We start from the raw sequence: 24,557 nt of genomic DNA, 5'->3' as shown, positions 1-24,557 counted from the left end.
AAGTATAGTGTAGTACATGTATTCGATACAGTCCTTTGTTCTAGGTATGGAGCTTTTGTTTTTATAAAGTTTTTCGATCTCATTCAAGAAAAAGAAACAACGTTTTTTAAAGGCATCTTTCAAAGCATTTCCCAGGAGAAAAAAATATTACGATAATTCAACACTTGTATTTTTCCTTAAGAATCAAGTCCGAAATTTTTCGCACAAGGCTGTACACCTTGTAGGCCCCCAATTTGTTTTCATAGTCATCATTAACCAAATAGACAGAAACACTATCTTTAGCGAAGTGGGTTTCGTGAACTACACATACGCTGTGTTTACACATTGCGTTCCTTTTGAAGACCTAGCGGCTATTCCTGTGTGTTAGAATCGCTGGCTTTTGTCAGGGGTGGAGCAGACTCGGGAGCCTGTCCAGCATGGTGGGCAGCAGGTCTGAGGGCCCGGGTCGTTAGCACATTTCCAGGGATAGCTGACACTTTTTCTGGAGCAGTAACATCCCGCCGCGTGCAGTGGGAGGGAGTGAACCAGACTGCCATAGGAATAAAGAATGTATATGAGCAACTGGGGGAAAAAAAGAGAGGGCGCCCACAGAGAGGTCACTGTAGCTTTCGGATTTGCACGCGTTTATCACCACGATTAACAGTTACTCCCAGAGGGTTGTTTACAGGCGGAACGCGGACTAACCACACTGCGATGTGTGTGTGTGTGTGTGTGTGTGTGTGTGTGTGTGTGTGTGTGTGTGTGTGTAAGGTGGGCACCGTCAGCTAGTCCCCTACCCTGGCCCCTCTTTCCTCCCCACCTAGCGCCAAAGGAATGAATTCAGGCCCGCCTTTTTGCTGGGCCCTCCCTTCGGTTCTGATAGCCAATGAGAGACTTGCAACAGTTTCACCTGGCTCCCGCTTTTCAAATAAACAAACAAACCGCACAGCGTCTACGCTGCTGGCTACGTTCTGGTCGCCTATGGCGCTCCGCCCCCTCCCGCCTCCACTGGCTCCTTCCAGCCAATGGAGCCTAGGTATTGTGCTCGCGCCCAGCCCAATCCAGATTGTTGGTCACTGAAACCCCTAACCCACCGGGTTTTCTTCCAACCCCTCCCGCTTTTTTAGGGTCCTATTTAGCATAACATGACCAGAGAGCCCCGCCTTGTCCTCTCTAAATCCACCCCTCCACCCCTCCCACTCCGTAGCACAAGCTCAGAGATTTTACCCGGAGGGTCTGGGCTCAGCTGGAGTGGGCTCCGCCTCCTGGGCCCACCGCGCCCTCCCTCGCACACCTCTACTGGTGGCCGCTCAGCCCCTCCACTGCTTCTGTTGCAGAATCCGCAGCGATCGCCGCGTGAGGTGGCGGTCACGTGTTGTTTTGCCCGCTGCCGCGCGCCCAGACTGAAGTGGGCGGGGGCGCCAACTCAGGCAGGAGGGGGCTGGAGCGGGCGGGCGAACAGGGGTAGACAGCCTCTTCCCCCCAGCCCTCCCTTCCCTGAGCCCCCCCACCTCCCTCGCTCACCTTAAAACCACCGTGCATCACCATGGCGAGTTGCTCGTTCACTCGCGACCAAGCGACAAGGAGACTGAGAGCTGCAGCAGCGGCGACAGCGGCAGCTCTAGCAGCAGTGGCGACCACCCCGGTTCTTTCGTCCGGAACCCCAACCGCACTCATTGGGACCGGGTCGTCTTGTCCGGGAGCCATGTGGCTCTCTCCAGCCACTGGTTCCCGGTCAGACTCGGAGTCGGAGGAAGAGGACCTCCCCGTCGGGGACGAAGTCTGCAAACGCGGCTACCTGCGGAAGCAGAAGCATGGGCACCGGCGTTACTTCGTGCTCAAACTCGAGACCGCCGATGCCCCAGCTCGGCTGGAATACTACGAAAATGCCAGGAAGTTCAGGCACAGTGTCCGCGCCGCGGCGGCTGCAGCAGCGGCCGCCGCCTCTGGTGCGGCGGTGCCCTCGCTCATCCCACCGCGGCGCGTGATCACTCTGTACCAGTGCTTCTCGGTGAGCCAGCGAGCTGATGCCAGATACCGTCACCTCATTGCCCTTTTCACCCAAGACGAGTACTTCGCCATGGTGGCCGAAAACGAGTCGGAGCAAGAAAGCTGGTACTTGCTGCTCAGCCGCCTCATCCTCGAGAGCAAGCGCCGCCGCTGCGGCACGCTCAGCGCGCAGCCGGATGGAGAGCCGGCCCCGCTGGCGGCGGTAGCGGCGGCGGAGCCACCATTCTACAAAGATGTGTGGCAAGTAGTAGTGAAACCCAGGGGGCTGGGGCACAGAAAAGAGCTGAGCGGCGTGTTCCGGCTGTGTCTTACCGACGAAGAGGTGGTGTTTGTGAGGCTGAACACCGACGTGGCCAGCGTGGTCGTCCAGCTCCTGAGCATCCGTCGCTGCGGACACTCGGAGCAGTATTTCTTCTTAGAAGTCGGCAGGTCCACCGTCATCGGTCCGGGAGAGCTGTGGATGCAAGTTGATGACTGTGTGGTGGCCCAAAACATGCATGAGCTGTTTCTGGAGAAGATGAGAGCTTTGTGTGCAGACGAATACAGAGCCCGCTGCCGCAGCTACAGCATCAGTATTGGCGCCCACCTGTTAACCCTGCTGTCCGCTAGGAGGCACCTGGGCATGCTGCCGCTCGAGCCCGGAGGCTGGCTCCGAAGGTCCCGTTTTGAACAGTTTTACCACCTCAGGGCCATTGGTGACGGGGAAGAAGAGAGGCTCTTTACCAGGCGCCTCATAACACCCAGCGAGCCTGAGCCTCCCTCCACGCGAGGAAGGCAACACCTGCCCAGAGCGCGCAGGTCCAGGAGAGCCATCTCAGTGCCAGCCAGCTTTTTCCGCCGCTTAGAACCCAGTCCGGTACGTGACCCGCACCCTGACGAAACCCCAGGTGATGAAGCTGGTGAAGCCTCCGGCTCGGGCAACTCTGGGGGGAAAAACAAACCTCGAGGCAAAGATAAGGAGAAAGGAAGCGAAGGCGACTACATGCCAATGAACAATTGGGGCTCAGGAAATGGCCGGGGCTCAGGAGGTGGCCAAGGCTCAAGTGGCCAAGGCTCCAGTAGCCAGAGTTCTGGAGGAAACCAGTGCGCAGGAGGGAGGCAGGGATCTGGAGGAGGCCATGGCTCAAGTGGTGGCCAGGGATCTGGAGGTAGCCATGGCTCCGGAGGAAACCAGTGTTCAGGAGAGGGTCAGGGCACTGCAGGTGGCCAGGGCTCAGGCGGCAGCCAGGGATCTGGAGGTGGCCATGGCTCAGGAGGTGGCCAGGGACCGAGAGATGGGCATGGCTCAGGCAGTGGCAAGAACTCTGGAGGGGGCAAAGGCTCTGGAAATGGAAAAGGCTCAGATGGTGATGATGATCGTGGAAAATCTCTCAAGAAAAGGTCCTATTTTGGCAAATTAACTCAAAGCAAGCAACAACAAATGTTGCCTCCACCCCCACCTCCACCCCCGCCCCCCCCACCAGCTGGAGCAACTGGTGGGAAAGGGAAATCTGGGGGAAGATTCCGACTTTATTTTTGTGCTGACAGAGGGGCCACAAAAGAACGCAAGGAAGTCAAGGAAACAAGAGATACAGAGACCCCAGAAAGTGCAGCTCGAGCACCCTACAGACCCAGAGCTTTTGATGAGGATGAAGATGACCCATACGTTCCAATGAGGCCAGGGGTGGCTGCTCCTCTCGCAAGTTCCAGCGATTATATGCCAATGGCTCCTCAAAATGTCTCTGCTTCAAAAAAGCACCATTCTAGATCACCTTTTGAGGATTCACGAGGATACATGATGATGTTTCCCAGAGTGAGCCCACCACCTGCCCCAAGTCCTCCAAGAGCACCTGATGATCCTAATAAAGAGGATGACTCAAAGGACAATGACAGCGACAGTGACTACATGTTTATGGCTCCAGGAGCAGGTGCAATTCCCAAAAACCCGCGAAACCCTCAGGGCGGCTCTTCCTCCAAAAGTTGGAGCTCCTACTTCTCTCTACCAAACCCTTTTCAGAGCTCACCCTTAGGACAAAGCGACCACAGTGAGTATGTACCAATGCTACCTGGAAAGTACCTGGGGAAGGGTCTAGACAAAGAAACCTCTTCCAACAAGGGGCCCAAAGATGCACCTTCAAAACCTTCAGCTCAAGGGTCATTCTCAAAGCCTAGAGATGGGGGGTCATCTTTAAAACCTTCAGATGATGAGCCCCCTCAAAATAAGGCTAAGAGACCAAGCCGTCTTTCTTTTATTACAAAAGGAAATAAAATCAAGCCCAAACCACAAAAGTCCACACGTGAGCTGAGAGAAACTGACAGGGCCAGTGCCTACGTCAATATTGACTTCACTAAAAGAGATAGGAATTTGCCAACCCCTTTTGCTCAAGCACTGCCAAATTCGTGGGGCATAATTGCTGGCCCCAGACACTCAGCCTTTTCAAATTATTTCAGTGTTCGACTTGGGGTGCCATTTCCAAATCCAGCAAGTCGCCTCTCAGATCTTTTAAGAGCTATACCAGGTGCCAACCCCTTCTCTCTGGATGGTGCTAGGTGGCCACATCCTTCTATTCCTGTCAGTGCTCCAAGTAGCAATGCCAATGTGGAAGAGGGTGACTACATTGAAGTAATTTTCAATCCAGCAATGACACCACCTGTGCCTTTTGCTGACCGTACCATTCGCTATGATGCTGAAACAGGTCGAATCTACGTAGTTGACCCCTTTTCTGAGTGCTGTATGGACATTTCTCTCTCTCCTAGCCGAAGCGCAGAGCCAACACCTGTAGCTAGACTGCTGCTGGGGGAAGTGCATGAGAGTGAACGCCCACAAAGCCGCTCTCAAAGTTTCTTTTTAGCCGCTAGAGCCGCTGTCTCAGCTTTCCCTACTGACAGCCTGGAGAGAGACCTTGCCGCAGCCTCGCCGGCTGCTCGGGCAACCATACCACCTTTAGCCTTGGGCCAAGCAATAGCTGCGGCCTCCGCGCTCGCGGCGGCCCCGGGCATGGGCGCAGCCGCCGCGGGCCTGGAGGCCGCTGCTGGATTTGACTCCGCCTCCACCCGCTGGCTCCAACCTGTTGCTAATGTGCTTGAGGCCGAGGCAGTAAACCGGGCTCAGAGCGTGGCTCGGGGCTCGAATCCTGGAGCCCCAAACCCAGCTGCTGATCTTGCAGGAGGTGAGAACGTGGCTGGTGGAGCTGCGGCTGCAGCTGCTGCACCACGGCCACCGCCACCGCCACCTCGCCACGGGCGGGTACCGAGACCCCCTCAGAGGGCAGATTCTGACAACAACGACAATGATGACGATGAAGCCACTTACATGCGAATGGACTATGCCAGACGTGACCCCAATAAATTCGACTCTCCGAAAAGAGGTTGGTAATTTTAGAACTAATTTCCCTAAAGCTAATTGACATTGCTTAATGAGTGCCTTGATACGCTGCTGTCCACTGTGTTCGGGATAAGGGCAGTAGCATCTCGTTAATTGGTGTTATTTGCCATACAGGGTAGAGTTCAGTTTTAATTATCCTCAAGATGTCATTTGATCTTTGCAAAAAAAAAATCGAAGCTTTTATCTAACCATAAATTTATGTGGACGGAACCGATTATCATTTAATCTTAGGTTCTAATCCTTAAGAGTAATTAAAAATAAAGAAAATAAAGGACACATAATGTAAGCATTGTTTCAAACTTCGTTTCCCATTACTAATGATAATGCAAAGCAAGACATCGTAGAATATTAAACCCACAGATAAAAGTTGCTTTTCTACAAATGTCTGTATGTAAGGGCAGAAATTGTATTAAGATTACAAAATATATATTAAATAGTAACAATAAACTAATAACACTGTTACTTTTCAGAAGAAAGAAGCAATTTTCTGTGGTTTGCCTTGAAGGTTAATTCCCCATTGCCAGAGTGAATGGTGGTAGGAGGGGAGAGGGAAGCAAACATAAATAATCCCAAGCCACAGGTGATTTTAAAAGAAAGTATTTGGCTGTGGAATGTATTTTTGTGTTGATCTTTTTTTTGTTGTTTTTACATAGGATTGTGGAAAACCATGAATGTCCCTTTTCTCTGTCACTGGTAGTGACAGGCAAGTCACTTTCTGTGCCTCATTTTCTTCTTAAATCCCCCACCCACTCTTTCAAAAGATGGGTGGTGACAGCTTGATAATGGATATGAATATTGTTTCAAAGGTTTTAAGGCATCAAAAAACACCTAATTGAAAATCTTAAGAAAAACCAGTTAACGAGGTTTGAGGAAGACATGACCCAGGGCAGCTTACCCTGCAACAATGGGAGGTTTTTTAAAGGGACTAATTTGCCACAGGAAGAAGTAAAGGAAGAGTAGGAGCTGTTGGACTTAAAGAAACAAAATTTAGAGCGAATCCACTGTATAGTAAATTATACAATGCTGTCTTGAGCCATTCTCAAGAAATGACTAGACAAGATGATGTCCCCACAATCCCTTTGCCTCCTTAGAAGAATATATTCCTTCCCTAGTGAAGAGGAGAGATGGACCCCAGCAGTTTTCATTCCAGTAGTCAGTTTAGAGAAGATTTTTGCTTTGCTTGTTTTGTGGAATGCTTTTGTGTATGGATCTCTGCCCACTGTGCTTGATCAGGCAGAACAAGTTGGGGACTGATCACAACAGTCACCTAACAAGCTCCCTATTTAGGGCAGGTATAGCCCCCCACACCTCCCCTCACTCCCCTTACTATAGAGAATTTGCCATACAAATCCTCACATTTTCAGCATAGACACACTAAAAGAATGATCATTAAAAAAACAAAAGAATGCTTTGGCTTACTAAAGAACTCAATTCAGAAACCCTTTAAATTGTAAGCCTCTTCCCTAACACACACACACACACACACACACACACACACACACACACACACACACAGACCACTACTGCTACATAACTGCATTTATTTATAATTATATACTCAAAAATGTTATTCATAATTAGCTCTTGAGGAATAAGTTTATTTTTCTTTGTAAAGTACACTTGAAAACTGGTCTTATGCTACATTGTAGCTTAACTGCTGAAGGCACCATTTCAACTTGGATGTAAATTAAACATTATATAGTTGATCAGGACTCTCTGGTTCATTGAAACAAGGGGTTTTCACAGAAATTTACTGATACTTTCCAATATTCTAATCCTTATTGAAGCAAAGATTTAAAATGGTAAATCTTACCATTCTTAAACAAACCTTGACTTCCTGAGGATCCAATGGTCATTATATTAGTACACATTACTGATTTATAAATTCATACTTATTTGGAGATTTAACATTATCCAAATGCATGGCTTAGTGAAGAAATTCCTAACTTCACTGATTGACTGTAGCTAGGAGGCTATACCTTACAGCAAAACAGGTGCTTATTTTGAATGAATGTGAAAGCACTTTACAATGTATTTTTGTTGTGTCATAGGATTTATATTGAAGTGAAATTTCAACCATTAAAATGGGTTTAGTTTCTTGCAGAATATTTGGTACTAAGTGTGATTTATGCACTCAATTTGCTGAGATGTATGGAAGGAATGGCAGTGGAGGGAAAGAGGGGTGGGGATGAAATAACCATTACAGGAAGTGTGAATTTATACAACAAAAGTTTGCCTGTTAAGTATTAAGAACAAGCAGAATGAATCTGGTCTTTTTAAATCACAAACTTAGCAAGTAACTTTCACCCATTTTTGCCTCTTTCTGTCTCTTCATTTTCCTATCTACTATTTAAGAAATAAAATGATCCTGTTAAGATACAAAAATAGATTCTGATAGAGGAACAAAGCACAGTGCTAGGAGTTATATATCTCAAATAGTGATGCTCATTTATGGAAAGTGCTTAGAATGGTACCTAGCACATTGCAAGTGTTGTACATTAATTATTTTGTAGATAGTACATTTAGAAACAAAAAGCTAAAGTAGAAGTCTTTGTCTTTAAGTGTTACTTTTCATTTAAAATACCCCTACAGTGTTGCTCAGACTTGGGATATTTATATAGTTGAAATGTGTTTATGTGTAATTGATATTGTAAGTCAGTGACACAGCTTTTTTCAGGTAATACAAAATTAATATATAGTCTCCTTTGTAGTGAAACTGCATATGAGTATTTTATAGGATAAAGTCAATTAAAAAGATATACTATGAAATACAATTTGTGCATGATTTTCAATTAATGAAATATTTTGAAGAATTTTGTGAAAAAGTCTTCATGTTTTAAATAATACATTAGCCTATAGCAGGAAGTTATAGATTTTATTTGGTTTAGTCTGTCTCTTAGCAAATTATCTTTTGCTATTATTAAAAATCTTATTTTTTTGGTGCAGAGTGGATAGGTTGAAATTACTTGAGGTGGAAATTTCTGTTTTTCATTCAAGACGGGATGATGGAAATGTCAGCTATAGAGATATATAGTAATTGTTACAAGTTGGTCACATTATTATAGCAGTCAGCGTTAATAAGCAAAACCAAAACAAGTAATTAGCTTTTGTAATTTTAGGCACAGCCCTTACCCTGCAGGAAGCTGAAGCTTCTCTGGGGTGTACTGCTGCCACATCTCATTGCTATAAAGTAGAGGTGTTGACAGCAAATTATTTTTATTGTATTGAACTTATTTATTATAAACAAAATTTCTACACAACAGAGATTTCCCAGGCACCATTGTTGGTCACTTATTTTAGGCAACAATTAACCCCTCAAATTTAGATATTCATTTCAAGTAATAAGGTATTTGACCTTTAACAAATAAAGAGAACCCTACTTACTTGCAATCATTCATTTTCTTTCATTCTATTTTAAATATTATGCTTCTAGGATAAAAATTTCAGACTCTTGCAAAACATTTATTTTGAACAAGATCCAGACCTTTAGTTAAGCACACCAGAATATTTCACATGCAAAAGAAGCAGGCAGGGGAGGGGGAGGCGGAGACAAAAATTAAAAACACTCAGGATGTTTTGCTTTATTTTCCTGTCCCTAATTGTCATACATGAACCCAAATACTTTGGAGTCACTAGAAGGGAAATCACTGTTTTGGAAACATACTCAGGTTTCTCAAAAGAAATATGTTGGAACACATGTGCCTGGCCGGCCACTGTTGGAAAACTGTATGTGATTTAAAATTAACTGTTGTTAAATTGTCAATTTGTTGATGGAGGGAATGCTTTCCAGTTGCAGATTTATAGTTTTCAAACCATATTCACATTGATTATTTTACTGATGGAATGGTAAGTACTGAAAGTGACGGTGATGCTAAGAATTTTCCCCTGATCAAAAAGGTAAGTGGCAGAACTGCAACTCTAACTTATGAAACTGATTTCAAATCCAACCTAGCACACATTTCCCTTTGGTGTATAATCTGTTATCTTCATATTGGTGAAAAAATATTATATAAGCAATGTATGGGAAGAATTACATTTAGTTGAACTTGATAGTAGCAAAATTTGTTCTAATATATTCAGTATTATTACTGTGTGCCATCTGCCAAGGCTTGGGTAATTTTCATTAAATCAAATTGTTTATGGCAGCTCTTAAAATAAAAGAATTTGACCTGTGCTAAAACTGAATGTTTTACATCTGATCTGCTGAGTGGTTAAGTAAGTCATCTTTACCTCCCAAACACAAATAGCATGTGTGTCTGTTTAAATCCTACAGAAATACTGAAAAAAAAGTGCATTGAGAATGCTTTCAGTAAATACCCATTAGTAATCATTTCCCTAACTGATTTCTGTGGTTTTCTTAATAATCCAGAGACATTTCCAGTGATTACAAGGGTTTTTTTTTTCATTTGATTTCTTCTTTCTGTATGAAATCTGATGTTCTAATCTAAATCATCACAGTGGGCCAAACAGGATAAAGTCATAGAAATAGGAAGGAAAAATTACTATAGAAATAGAAGTTATTCATTTTTTCTAAAAGTAAACTTGCTTTTGACAGGCAGGCTAGTAGATTTTAGAAGACCTGAAACTCAAATCTTGTCCTTAGGACATAAAGTTCTTGTTTAAAATTAAATTCATTTTATTTAGCACCTTTTCGTGGCATTAAGCCTATGTAAAAACAGCCTAGACATTTTATTGGTAGTATGAGAAAATAGCTTTTGTAGAATGCTTAATTAAAGCCTGCAGTATGTTTTCTCTAAGAGATGCTCCTGGCCTCTTAGCTGGTTGAGGATCATTTACTGGCAAACATTACTTGGTCATGAGTGAAAATGAGGGTTTTAAAAACAACTACTTTTTAGAATAATGAAATGAATATATTACACCATCACTTATTTTGCAGCACAACAATCAGGCTGCAAATTTTAAAACTATTGATAACATTGTTAGAAGTACTTGTCATTTGTATGTAAAATATGTTTTGTAGCCATTCTACATTGATTATTCAGTGTGTAGCTATAGGTCTTATGGTTCCATCTTTGGAAAGGTAGGTCCAATACTCCAAAAAAAGTAACTTTTAATTATCCTTTCTGAATGCTGACATATATAGCTGTTTCAGATTTGCCTTCTTTTAGAGGTTATCTTTCAATTTCTTGTTGATTAATTGATTTCTTCTAGAATTGAAAATATCTATTTAAATATTTATTTAGTGAAATGTGACAGTACTTGCTATTTTTCCTAACTTCCTTATTGGTTAAAGTTGCTTTAGTATACTGGGAGTTTTACCCTTGGGTGCCCTTTGCCAGACTTTAATGTCAGGAAAACATGTCTTTTCCTGGTCTCTGGCTAAACAGGTAAGAGCCATTCTAGGAATCATACAGGGCCCACAGAAAATACTTCTCTCATGTGGCTGACTCCCAGTTCACAGCCCGCTTGAGGTTAGCTTACAGGAATATCCTTCATTGAAGGAAACCTTGTTGTGCATTTCCAAGTCTGTATTGCCCATTGTGCATCCAGTCAGTTGTTGGCCTGGTTGGAATGACCACAATATTTGATTCTAGCCAGACCTTGATATACTGAATATCCAGTTCCCCACACATTGTCATCACTTTAATTAGTTCTCATCATTTATATAATTTGCCTCTTTATGATGCCCAATTTTCTATTTATAGACTTGAAACAGAATGTCAATGAAGTCTCTATCTGTAAATTCATTGCTCATATGTGCATCTACTTTACCTTTGAAGATCTGACCAGGAATTGAACTTTTCACTCAGGTTTTGTGATGTTATGCCTCCAGCCTTGAAGGCATACTACCCTTCACTGTTGAATGGATCCATATGGTGGCTGCAATTCTTCCCACAGTTTCACATCTATTGCTATCCTGTCCCCAACTATCCCATTCTCTTGAATTTAGGAACATTATTTCTTGAATGGCTAGAAGATCTATTTGCCTGGAATACTATGTTGAAACTTCAGATGTATCTTGTAGATATGATGGTTAGTTGTAGCACAAATAGTACCTGTGTTAGTTTAAGAACTACCTAGCTCTAATATAGTCATGTGTAGACAGAGCTACTAGTCTTATCCACCATTTATAACTGTTTCCTATGAGATAATTTATTCTGTTTCAACTAAACAGTAAACCTTTGGAATATATTTCTTTTGTAAATTGAAGACTGCCTATATTAACATTCTAGAAACTTGCATTCTTTAAGTGAGCAGTAACTAGGCAGCAGGGTAAAGTGGCCCAAGGGTGTTTTGGGAGATAAAAGAAACACTGAAATAGGATAAAACTCATGTGGCTGCTTCCCAAACAGCTTGTGTCCAAATAATCAGGACTAGAAGGAGCAAGCATAGGACTACTAGTGAAGGGCAGGTATGAAACAACTGAGTTGACCTTTGAGAGTGTGGAAGTTTACAAGTGTCATCCGTTGGCCTTTCATCTTCTTTTGGGTATTCTGACATAAAACTGTTGTCACAGTGGGCAAAGCTGTATTTTATCACATGATCACTGAAAGAGAATATGATTGACATTGTAAAGGCTACTGATAGTTATCACTGAATTTTTCCCTTAAGGGACAGTGCTTCATATTTATGAAGCCCAAGAGAATCTTCCTCCCATACATTCATAAGGCACAGAAAGGAGTGACAGTTGTTCTTAGTGAAGAAAACCATATATATATATATATATATATATACATACACACATATATATATATATATGTATATATATTCCAAAGACAATGCTATTGTAAATGACGTTGCATTATTGTATATTCATCTTTTGGGTATGTTCTTCCATTTCCTTTCATTTCATTTTGCTTGCTTGTCTTCTGTGGTTTAATTCATTGTCTTGTTTTTATCATCACCTGTTGATTACAAGGACAGCATGTTGACTCATAAACAGAGTAAGGAGTTTCAATTCCACTTGAAAGAATATTCTTTTTTTCATTTCTTTTTTTTATTTATTTTTATTTTTTGTGAACATACTGTACAGAGGGGTTACAATTACATGGGCAAGATAATGAATACATTTCTTATCAAGCATTGCAGCCTCCTCCTGGGGGGAGGCTGGGAAGAATATTCTTTTTTTGATGCCAGTGCTGGGGCTTGAACTCAGGACCTGGACAGTGTCCCTGGGCTTTTTGCTCAAGGCTAGTAATTTAGCACTTGAGTCACAGCTCTACTTCCAGCTTTGTGCTGGTTTATTTGAGGTAAGAGTCTCATGAACTTTCCTGATCCTGCTGGCTTCAAACCATGATCATCAGATCTCAGCCTCTTGAGTTGTAAGATTACAGGCATGAGCTACTGGTGCCCAGATTAAAAAGAACTGTCTTAAGTTCTAGGAAAATTAGACTTGAAAAGATAAGTAAGATAAGACCAGGGAAGATTTAAAAAAAAAGAATGAGAGTAACTATAAATTTTTATAGTTTCAACTTTCTTTGGTCAGGACAATGATTACTTTTGGGACTTCAAGATATAATAGAGCCATGTTTATAATTGATATAAAGGGGTCTGTAATATACTGGAGGAACTGCCTTCTTGGTTTGCCCAACAAATTTCTAAGGATATTACAATCATTTATACCTAAGGGATGGTAGGGAAAAAACAAAGAGGGGTAACAATGCTTGATAGGAAATGTACTCATTACCTTGCTCATGTAACTGTAACCCCTCTGTACAGTATCTTTACAATAAAAAATATACATAATTATGTATACCTTCTTCCATTATTAAAGATTAATACAATATTCAGGTTTATACCATTATACAAATTGAAACAGAAAAGTTTGATTTTTAGAAGATAATGATAGCTTTCAGACTTTGAGAAATATTTTGACCCTCTGGAATCCATTAAAAATTTCTCACTAATCAATAAAAATTTCTTGGAAGATTATACCATACATTAATAGTAGTGGGATTCATTCACCTTTGGTTAAAAAGATTTTTAATTAAAAAGGATACACAATAAGGTAATTGTTTATAAAATGTCAGTATCAAACAGGAATAATAGTTCAAAAGCAGAACACATTATTTTTTAAATATATATATTTATTGTAAAGATACTGTACAGAGGGGTTACAGTTACATGAGTAAGGAAAGGAGTACACTTCCTATCCATCATTGTTATCCCCTTCTTTGTTTTTCCCCTACCATCCCGTTCCTCCCCACCTACCCAACTCTTCCCCCCCCCCATGAAGTTGTAAAGTTCACTTTGAACATAGTGTCTTGTACATCTCATTGTTACAATGGGTCAACCTGTATCCTTGTTTCAGCATTTTGTTATTTCCCTTCCCCTCCCCAAATTAGAAAAATGTATATACAAGATGCAAGGCACCAGAATCAAATACAGTAACAACAGGGATTATACCGTGGGGGAAGAACATACAAAAGAGACAAAAAAATCATATAGTACATTATAAGCACATTATTAAAAGTATCACCATTACTTTTCTGGATGTGCAATGATATAAAAAATAAAGGAATGAATCTAAGGAATAGACTGTTTATGGTAGTTTTAATCCCAAATTACTTTCCTTTGCCACCTTGCAAAAAGCTTCTGAAGTACTTCCGTTTATTCCTTGGAATGTGTTCAGGGAATGTAAACTCATTTTAATATTGGCCTAAGTAAAACAGGATTATAAAGGCAAATCTGTGGTTCAAGTTCCCATAATGTATTTCCAAAACAACTTAAATTATTTTAGGATTATCCCATTTTGGAAAGTATTAATAGTTAATCAGAAATTGACAAACATATTTTGTAAACTTACAATTGCACAATGCCAGGTCTTTGTAAGTTATCAAGCATGTATCCAATATTAATGTAGGCTATTATAGGAAAGCAATGAAAATTTGAAAAAAATTTTCAGTAAAGTCTGTCATTTAAAAAAAGAGCAACAGCCTGTCAGTGGTGGCTCACTCCTGTAATCCTAGCTACTCAGGAGGCTGAGATCTGAGGGTCGAGGTTCAAAGCTCGCAGGGGCAGGAAAGTCCGTGAGACTCTTATCTCCAATAAACCTATAGAAAACCAGAAGTGGCACTGTGGCTCAAGCAGTAGAGTACTCCTCTTGAGCTGAAGAGTGCAGGGACAGCGCCCAAGTCCAGAGTTCAAGCCCCACGACTACGACAAAAAAAAAAAAAAGAGCAACCAATGCCCTTAATTTCAGATATAATAGAACCAGAACCACAGAAGTAGTTCTTGGAGCTTTATGTATTTCTGGAAAAAATATAAAATGCAGTGTATATAATAAGAAATCCCATTGACAGCACATGCTATCTATGAACATCTGAAGATTCTTTTATATTACAAAATAGTAAACCAAATTAGATAAGATACCTTTCTGACTTCAAATTTTGGTTACATTAGATTGTTGTTATAAAAGTCTATATTCAAATTTCTATGATTCTAGTCTAGTCCAATTTCACTGCATATAAATGAGTTGCTAATATATACATCTCATAGTTTATCTATGGCTGTCAAAGACACATTGAATTTAAAGTTTCTTAAGCTCAATGCTGATGGAAAACTTAATATCTTTAATGATCTAGCATGCTTACTTTTTAATATTTTAATGTGAGAAAAGGGGAATACAATAAAGAGAGTGTAGACCTTTCATGTTTCCTCTACATTCAAGTTTTATGTTCATCAAAATATCTGCTAAAAGATTGAATAATTAGAATGTGTACTCTTAGTTTAATTCAAGGTTTTTTTCCTTGAAGCCTATCTAGAGCATGTTTTCCATGGATCATTTTAGCTTGTCTTGGAAATAGAATACTCAGTACTTTAATGTGACCCAATCCTAAAGTAACACATATCCAGAATCACTTTGCTGTACTTTTATCCCAGTCCTTTCATTTAGCAGCTTCTTCTATGCACTTGATTCCCAGCATGGCACAAGCCGTGCTCTCCATCATGCAACCTCTTAAAAAGCATAAAGCTAAGAGAGTAACCCTATACCCTATTTTAGCAAACAGATAGAAATGTTAATCAAATCTTTGCAGACATGATTTTTTTCCTTTTAGAAGAAATTTGATGATTGATCAGAAGATTTAACAAGGTCATGCTTAAATCCTTTGATTTGTACTGCCAAACCTGGTGAATGCATGTAGAAGGAAGATCATTCTGTTTGTCTGCCTAAGGGGCTCACTTTTGGGCTCTTCTGTGAGGACTCAGAACATGGGCAAAGTGGTTCAGTTTCCACTAGGAAAGTCAGAGTGGCAGCCTGGGGCACAAAAAGAGTAACTTCCCAGTGTCTTTGCCAGTTTGTGGTGGTTTTTTTTTCCTTCACAGGGACCCACCTCTGGTTAAATGAGGCAGTCTCAATACGTATCTCAAAAACTTCTGGTTAGATTTTGCTTTGCTTTGTTTTGTTTTAGAACAGGACCTGTGAGACAATCACTCCTCATATTAAAATTCTGAAACTGATTGTTGTCTTATCATCTTTCTTTGCAGAGTGATTACATTGCCACAAAAACACACTGCAGAAGAAAAGTGACATGATAGAATTTGATCTTTATCTACTCCAGATCTGCCTAAAAGGAAAGAGAATTCAAAGACATCTGAATAGAAAGTAACCTAAATTTCTACAAGTCAACAAGTGGACTCTGGCAGCTGAATGATCTTGCTCAGAGACCTTTCTTTCTGCTGCCTATGGATCCAGTGATTTTGAATATTCACACTTGTGCTTTGTGTATGTGTATGTGTGTGTGCGTGCATGTATGTGTGTGCATGTGTGTGTGTGTGTGTGCGCGTGTGTATGTGTATGTGTGTATGCTGGTCCTGGAGCTTGAATTCAGGGCCTAGGAGCTGTACCTGAGCTTTTTGCCTTTTTTTTTGGCTCAAGGCTAGCATTCTACCACTTGAGCCACAGCCCTGTTTCCTGTTTTTTGCTGTTTATTTGGAGATGTGAGTCTCACAGACTTTTCTACCCAGGATGGATTCAAACCTTGATCCTTAGATCTCAGCCTTGTGAATAGCTAGGATTACAGGTGTGAGCCACTGGGAGCTGGATGTGCTTTGTTTTTGTTTTCTAGTTTTCCCTCCCTCATCTAACTCTATGGAACAAAACAAATACTATAAAATTTAGCATCTCATATCACTTTTATTTTCTTTAAAAATGCTCTTTCCTCATCTATGTAAATGGAGGCGATACCCATTTTATTGATGTATATAATGTTTGGATTCATATTCAAGTCAAACCTTAAAACAAGGGCAGATTAAAAAAACTTGCATGAATGAGAAAGTAGGTATGATCTGGAATTTTTCTGACCAGTACATATGTAAAACATTTCTTGATCAAGGAATTAAATGTCAACTGGACTGATATCTTGATGAAGAATTCTCAATATTTTAAAGAAAAAGCTAAAGGACAGATAATCTGTTTTGTTCACTAACAAAACTACAGCATTCTGTCCACATTTAATGACAACTTAACAGATAACTTGATTGAGCATTTCCAAGATTTTAAAGTGCAGAACTGAGGAGCAAGTTATCTACTTGTTCATATACAAGACTAATGTTCTGCTCACAGATTGACCATTTACAAACTTTTTCTTTGGAACTAGCATTTTCCTCCTAAAAGAAGCAAGCATATGCAAGTCTCCTTCTCACAAGACTCCTGAATGCCTTTTTGGGCCTTCCCTCATCCTCTGACCTTCTCCTTGTTCTTTCCTTCCCCATAACACCCACTCTCCTTCCTATGCCCAGGACTCCTATAATGAAATCAGTTTCCCATATTCAATACATTAGCGTGTACTTATCAATATATATTCTGTTAGAACTTAAGCCAAAAAGGAACCTCTTATAAGGCCTTGTTTCCTTCTGGATACTAAGCTGATATAAGATGTACCAAATTTCTTTTCTTAAAAAAGAATCAGAGCAAGCTCTCCCCTCCTATATTTGCTTGCCTCTGATGGAAACTGAATTAAGATTTTAGGAACCTGGACCTTTGAGAACATGGTACCAACAGGTGGTGACCACAGAGGGTAGGTACAAAGGTCTTGAAGCTTGCTTAGAGCTTTGTTATGGGATGGCACACAGAGCTTGGCTTGTGGTGCCATCCCTGGCAAACCTCATCATATCACAGATGGGTGTGAATGTTTGAGTGAGTGTTTGTATCAGTGTATGAGTGCTAGTGTGTATGCACATACTTGTGTGTATTCACACCTTTGTGTACCTGTGAACACGTGATTGTAGATGTACCTGTTGTGTGAAACTCTAAAAAAATTGCTTTGCATTTGATGTGCAACTTTGAAGTAGTGTACTATTTATCTGAAGTTTTTCGCCACTCGGTTTTGATGTCTTTGAATGTATACTTCTATCTTTGAGCAGGCTTTCAGTACGTGTTGCTAAACTAACTTTCTGAAGAACCGAGTTGACTTCTATTGCTTTCCCTTGCTTACCAACCAAAGGGATGGGGGGGCTCTATTTTTCCCCTTATGAAGGATGCTGAGGATAGGATGTAGCTACCGTGCCAGTTACTTCTTCAGTTACTGGTCATTAGTAGGACATCATCTTCATCACTCCCTTCAAACTCCCCTCTTGTTCCAATCTAATCATATAACGCAATCATATAATGCAGTGTGGCTTTTGTTCATTATAACAATGTACTCTTTAGGCAGCCTTTCTTCAAGCTTCTGTAACCATGTTATATACCAATAAGTTTTGTCATAATCGTTCAGACTTGTAGGAAGAAAAAATTACTTGGGGACAAATACTATTTCACTTTATTTACATTTTAGATTCAAGGGCTGCCAGCAGATAGGGTACAGAGAGTATGGCACAGAGTTAACACTTGCTGAATAAATGAATGGAAAACTCATACACAACAACAGTACACATACATAGTAACAGGTACAATTAGTCACAGGTACAGCATTACAAATATGCAATGTTTTTGCCACTACTCTTTAGTTTACAGACAATTAATTTATTCAGTATTGTGCTGGAAGAATCTATAGAATATGTGTATCAACATATTACTTACCTTCCGGCTATCAGTTTATGCTGCTGTTAAGAAAAATCAATGATGGAACGATTTATTTTCGTGAGCACTACATTAACTTGGTATCATACTTAGTCACTTGGTAAGTAAAAATTAAGTTTCAACACCTCATTACCTTTGCGATTTCTGCTTCACAGATCTGCTTTGAGTTGTGCTGGCTTTGTCTTCCCTTGTATATACTCTTCTACTTTCTTTGTAAACATCTTGTTTGCAGTTTTGGGAGACAACTTTGCAACTCTGTATAGTGTTTATATATATCTGACTTGCCTTTCCATAGAGCTACTTGCAATAAATGTGTTCATGTAAATTATTCGTGTAAAGATTCATTTTTACATCACGCTGTTGTATCCACTCCTTTATAAATATATTTTTCTGTAGTAGAACTTTTTTTTTAATGAAGACAGTGAAATAACCTATGTTGGTATGAAACTTAGCCTAGAAACATAAATCCTAGAGTGAATAAACTGAACTAAAACTTGGTTCTCCAAATATGATGGTGATACTAGTACAGAACAAGTTATAATATTACCTGGGTTTTCATATGGGCCATGATGATAAGGGATTTTTATATTGAAGCAACTGCTTATGTAGGTTAAGGTGATCATTTATAGTTTTCTTTTTATCTCCTTCACTGGTCACTTACCCTTGTCCTTCAAATAATTCCATTTGCACTTCCTTGAACTACTGCAGGAGTACATAGAAATGACACCAATGAACATGTAGCGTTTTGCACTGGTTGACTATAAAATGTAGAATAGATGGAACACTAAGAATTTATGAGCAAATCATGGCTCCTGTATCAGAAACCTATAGTTTACACAAACACACACTAGGAAAATTTGATCAAGTTTGATTTTTTTTCTTTACTGAGTCATCCTTGGATGTAAAGGAAGAAAGGGAGTAAATATGGGACCAATGGTTGTCCATGGATCAATAGGGTGGGGAAGCATCTGTGGGATCAGGCAAGCCACAGGATTGGGAGGTAGGTCCCAGATCATGTATAAATTCTACAAGCCATGTGGGTTGTTTATATGTAAACAAGTCAGTTGAACAGATTGAGCTTACTTGAAACACTTGAGAATGTATCTATAAAGGGATATCACAATAGGAAGAGATAAGTAAATTGCCTTTGTCCTTAGAAATTGTCCACAACATCCATCATTTTCTTTTTCTGTGTAATTTTATGTATTCAAAGACATTTACAAAATTTTATGAATGGGTATATAATTATATTTGAGCAATTTTTCACTTCAAAGGGCATAGCCTAAATATATTTTATTTATCCTCAATAGCCCTCAAAGACAAATAGACACATCCATGCTTGCCCTAATCTGTGTGGTCTTTGTGGGATCATTTTAAGATTCATGTCGTAAGAGGACTTTAATTCATAAAACAGTAAGCAGATTATAGCAATAGCTGTTTGAACAATTAGCAGAACTCGCTATGTCTATTCATAGACACAGCTTGGCTTCTTCTCTGTCCGAGTCCCATATGTAGTAACCACATGTTCTTTGTAGAATGTGAAGGGGTACTGCTTCTTTAAAACATTAAACCTGTTCAGGAAACTTGTCAGGTAAAAGATGCCTAAGTACACACTAGTTATGCACATCCTGTGACTGCTTAGAGAAATATTACTAGATGCTAATTGATCCCAAAGGGTATCCTGGAAATGCACCAAAATGGTTTTCTAAAATGTTTTGAAAACAAAATTGACACAAGGCATAACCTGGAAAATGTGAGCTTGAAAATTCATATGGGTAAGCCAGATCAGACACCCTAATTTTTAAAATTTGAAAAATAAATTATGCAAAATTAATGCACAGAATAAGATTGGACTGTATTCTGTTTTGGAAAATCCAATTCATTTTCCCTCCAAGATATGCATGTTAATGGATGCTAGTTTTCAGACAGCTACCTTAAGTCCCTGTTTGCTGCTTAAGTGTACTTCAGAGATAAGAAATGCAACTGAGCTGTACAAAATGAGACAACTTTCCCTCCTGTCTCTTGTGCATGATAAATGCTAAAGCAATTAGGAACCACTGTTGCATGCTACATTGGAATTTGTCAGAAACATTAGTGTTGTACTATGTAAATGGAGAAAACTTATTTAGAATAAAGTCCTAAGAATTTAGGAGGAGACCATTGAGCTTACTTAAATTTATACATGGGGTTCATGAAACTGCAGAAGCAGCAACCCCCCCCTTAACTTTTCAATTACAGAATATCCATTATAGGGTCTTCAATTTCCTGGTAGTAATCTGAATTAGCATTTCAAATAGCAATAGAAACAAGGAAATATTGAAATGGAAAGCAGACTTTTAAGGGTCTACAGAGAAATGTGAAGCTCACAATTCACTGTGTATTTCTACATTTATAATCCCTGAGAAAGTCTTCAACATTTTTGCATTATTCTGCATTATTCTCAGGGAAGTAAATGTATAGTCATTTAAGATATATTTCTGCTCAGAATTTGTTAGTGTTGTTTTAACTTTTTCAGAAGCACATTAGGAATCACCTGTATGACCTTGCTTTTTGAGTATTTTAAAAAATAACAGTATCCACTAGTAAAGAAAACACACATATAATTTCTTTTCTATTCTGTTTCTTTCCCCTTAATATTAAGGTTATGTTCATTCCAGGAAGACCAAAAGCAATTCTTTGAATTATACCTAAACATATTAGCTCCACTAAATATAGCACATGTAAGATAGATATTGAACAAATCTTTGTGTTTTTTTTTTTTTGTCGGTCGTAGGGCCTGAACTCTAGGCTTGGGAGCTCTCCCTCAGCTCTTCAGCTCAAGGCTAGTGCTCTACCACTTGAGCCACAACAACACTACTTCTGGTGTTTTCTGCTTATGTGGAACTGAGGAATTGAACCCAGGGCCTTATGCATGCAAGGCAAGCACTCTACCACTGAGCCACCTTCCCATCCCTGAGTAAATCTTTTTTGGGGAAAGATAACTTGGTCTTTTGTGGGAGTGTGACAATATCAGTAAATCATCATTTAGTCTTCACAGAGTCAAATAGCCAATAAATGCATATTTGAGTTCAGAAATGTGAATGATAAAGAAACTGAGAAATTATTTCACTGTAACTAGAATGATTATCATCAAGAACACACAACAAATGTTGGTAAGGATGTGGGAAAAAAATGAACCCTTATAAATGGTGGGAATGTGAACTAGTATTATTTCTGTGGAAATTAGTATGGGACTTCCCTCCAAAATTAAAAATTGCAATTCTCATTATTTCTGTTTTCTGAAGAGCTTGTGCCAATACATACCTAGCCCAAGAAAAATGTATTAATTGAAACCCCTGTAACTAAATCACAAATGGGACTAAAAGCTAATGTGTATATTCATAATACAAGAGATTTATCAGGTTGGTTGACCCTACATTGAAAGTCAAAGCTGCTACACAGTGATAATAACCTCTAGAATGTTTTTGACCTAATGAGTATATATTCAGTGCTGGTACCCAAATCAATGTAGCCAATACAAAACAAAAACAAAACAAAACAACAACAACAACAAAAGGAAATTTTAGGAAGATTTTCACTTCTGGCCCAAGTAGGCTAAATTTATTCTCTTACCTTAACAACTAAAAAAACCTAACCAAACAAACAGAAAACCCAACTGGCCCAACATAAAAATAAGGGAGTTTCAAGTTACTGGGTAAGACACAGTAAAAGACTGGGGTTCTGAAAAGATAAGAAACTTGGTGAGTCCTACTATTATCCTGGCTTACTGCATTGAGAGAAATTTTAGGCCATGGAGAAGAGTCAGGTACCCAGGCCAACTTTAGTTTTTTAACGCATACTTTCTTATTTGAGTTGATAAATTAGTCACAAACACAATATTTTCAGTAATTTCATTAAGTGGAAGTGGCTTCAGCAAGCCAATCAGAAAAAAACACAGATATTGACAGAATGTTCTAAGTATATATTGCCTAGCAGAGACACATTTAAAATACAAATAGATCAAAAATAAAGGCATAGGAAAAGATGTCATGAAACAGTAATAAAAAGAGAGTTAGAATCACTGTATTACTAACAAACTTTTTAAGACAAAAATTGCTATCAGTGATGTACACATTTTTTAGGATGAAGAGGTGACTCCATTAAGATATATTTAAAAAAAATATAGTATCCTTTAAGTACACACACACACACACACACACACAAACCAAGATCAGAATCCTAAAACATACTAAACAAAACCTGATAGAATTGAATACAGACACGTTTTACAATAATAGTTGAAGATTTGCTCACTTTCTTTTTTGTTTAACCCCATTTGTCGTACTTTATTTTTGTTAGCATATATTAATTCTGCAGAAGGGCTTGATTATGATATTTCTGAACATGTATATACTATACTTTGATCAGATTTACCCATTCTATTAATTTCTTAGCCTCCTTTTAAAACCATATTAATTGTATTCATTATTTTGAATACTTTCAATAATGGATAGGACAACTGGGCAGGAGATCAACAATAAAATAGAAGAGTTGAGCAATACTGTAGATCAACTAAACATACTAGGCTTCCACAGAAAATGCCACCCCCAAACGGTAGGGTGATCATTGATCCAAAGAACACAGGTAATATACTCTGAGATAGAAGAAGTGCTAGACTGTGAAAGAATTCTCAGCTGACTGATGATGGTTCACACCTGTAATCCTAGCTGTTCAGGAGCCTGAGATCTGAGGATAGTGGTTCAAAGTCAGCCAGGACAGAAAAGACTGTGAGAAACTTATCTCCAATGACCCACTGAAAAGCCAGAAGTAGAGCTGTGGCTCAAGTGGTAGAGTGCTAAGCTTGAGCAAAAGAACTTAGGGAGAGTGCCCAGGCCCTGAGTTCAAGCCCCAGGATGGGTACAAAAGACAAATAGAAGTCTCAGTAAAGTTTAAATCATTAAAATTATATGTTGTATGTTATTTAACCATATGGAATGAAAATAGCACCAAAATGGAAAATTCACAAATATATGTGGAAATTAACTTGCATTCTTTTAAATAACTAATGGATGAGAGAAGAAATTTCAAGGTAAATTAGAAAATGCTCTGAAATGTGTAAAAACAAAATACAAGTAACCAAAACTTAAGGGATAAGACCTAAACAGTTCCCAAAGGGAAGTTTATAAACACCTATATTTCAAAAGTTCTCCTTTTGTGGTCTTTCTAGTCTCAATAACCTAACCTTCTATCTTGTATACTAGACAAAGTAAACAACTTAAACCCAAAATAAGCAGAAGAAAACAATAAAAAGAACAGCATAAATCATTATATGAAGAATAGAGAAACAACAAAGAAAATTAACAAAATTGAAAGCTGTTTCTTGAAAAAGTAACAAAATTAACAAACCCTTGAATAATGCAAAATACAAAACTGATGTCAAAATCAGGAATGATAAGATATGACTAACATTAGAAAATAAAAATAGCTATGAAGAATTGTATACAAACTAATTAGATACAAAAAATAGATATGAAAAACAAAAACTGACAAAAGGAAACAGAAAAACTACATAGTTATAATAAATAATGAGTGAATTAGTAATTTAAAACAAATTAATAACAGCTTAGATAGCTATCTTCATTAATGGGCTCTATTAAATGTTTAAAGGAGAATTAACACCAATCCTTCACACAGTTTTCCTCCAAGTGTAAAAAAAGTGGTAAAATGTTACAGGTCCTTCTACAAGAGTAAACTCTCATAGACATCAAATGTGGATACTAAAATTAGATAACACTATGAGCAGAGAAAATACAGATATTGATCCTTTATGGACATAGGAATAAAATCTTTAACATATTCTCTCAAAACCAATTCAATAGCATAAAGAAATGGGAGAGTGCGGAGCAAATACCTTTGTCATCGTCTACCAAAGTTAGTCTGCTTTATATAGATGCATTTCATTTTTATTTATTTTTCCGGTGAAGTGTATTTTGATAGAGAGCCTTTCCTTTATAAATACACTGTGTAACCAAAAATAAAAAAGCAAAGTAAAGCAAAGCAAGCAAGAAAGCAAGCAAGAAAGAAAGAAAGAAAGAGAGAGAGAGAGAAAGAAAGAAAGAAAGAAAGAAAGAAAGAAAGAAAGAAAGAAAGAAAGAAAGAAAGAAAGAAAGAAAAATGAATAGCCCAGGTATCTTCACTGTATTTGATTTTCCAACGTCTATGTGTGTGCTGGTCCTAGAACTT

At 39.3% G+C, this 24,557-nt stretch overlaps 1 protein-coding gene across 1 annotated transcript; it reads left to right on the top strand.

Annotated features, from left to right (window-relative positions):
* Window positions 1-1,465: 1,465 nt before the first annotated feature.
* Irs4 (insulin receptor substrate 4) lies at window positions 1,466-5,416 on the top strand. The gene has a single exon (XM_013025861.1). The coding sequence runs from the start codon at window positions 1,526-1,528 to the stop codon at window positions 5,342-5,344; it is 3,819 nt and encodes a 1,272-aa protein (XP_012881315.1). The 5' UTR covers window positions 1,466-1,525; the 3' UTR covers window positions 5,345-5,416.
* The last annotated feature ends 19,141 nt before the right edge of the window (window positions 5,417-24,557 follow it).

This window comes from Dipodomys ordii, unplaced genomic scaffold (assembly GCF_000151885.1).
Source record: "Dipodomys ordii isolate 6190 unplaced genomic scaffold, Dord_2.0 Scaffold88, whole genome shotgun sequence".
Lineage (NCBI taxonomy): Eukaryota > Metazoa > Chordata > Mammalia > Rodentia > Heteromyidae > Dipodomys > Dipodomys ordii.
This window is presented reverse-complemented; position numbering and strand designations above follow the sequence as displayed.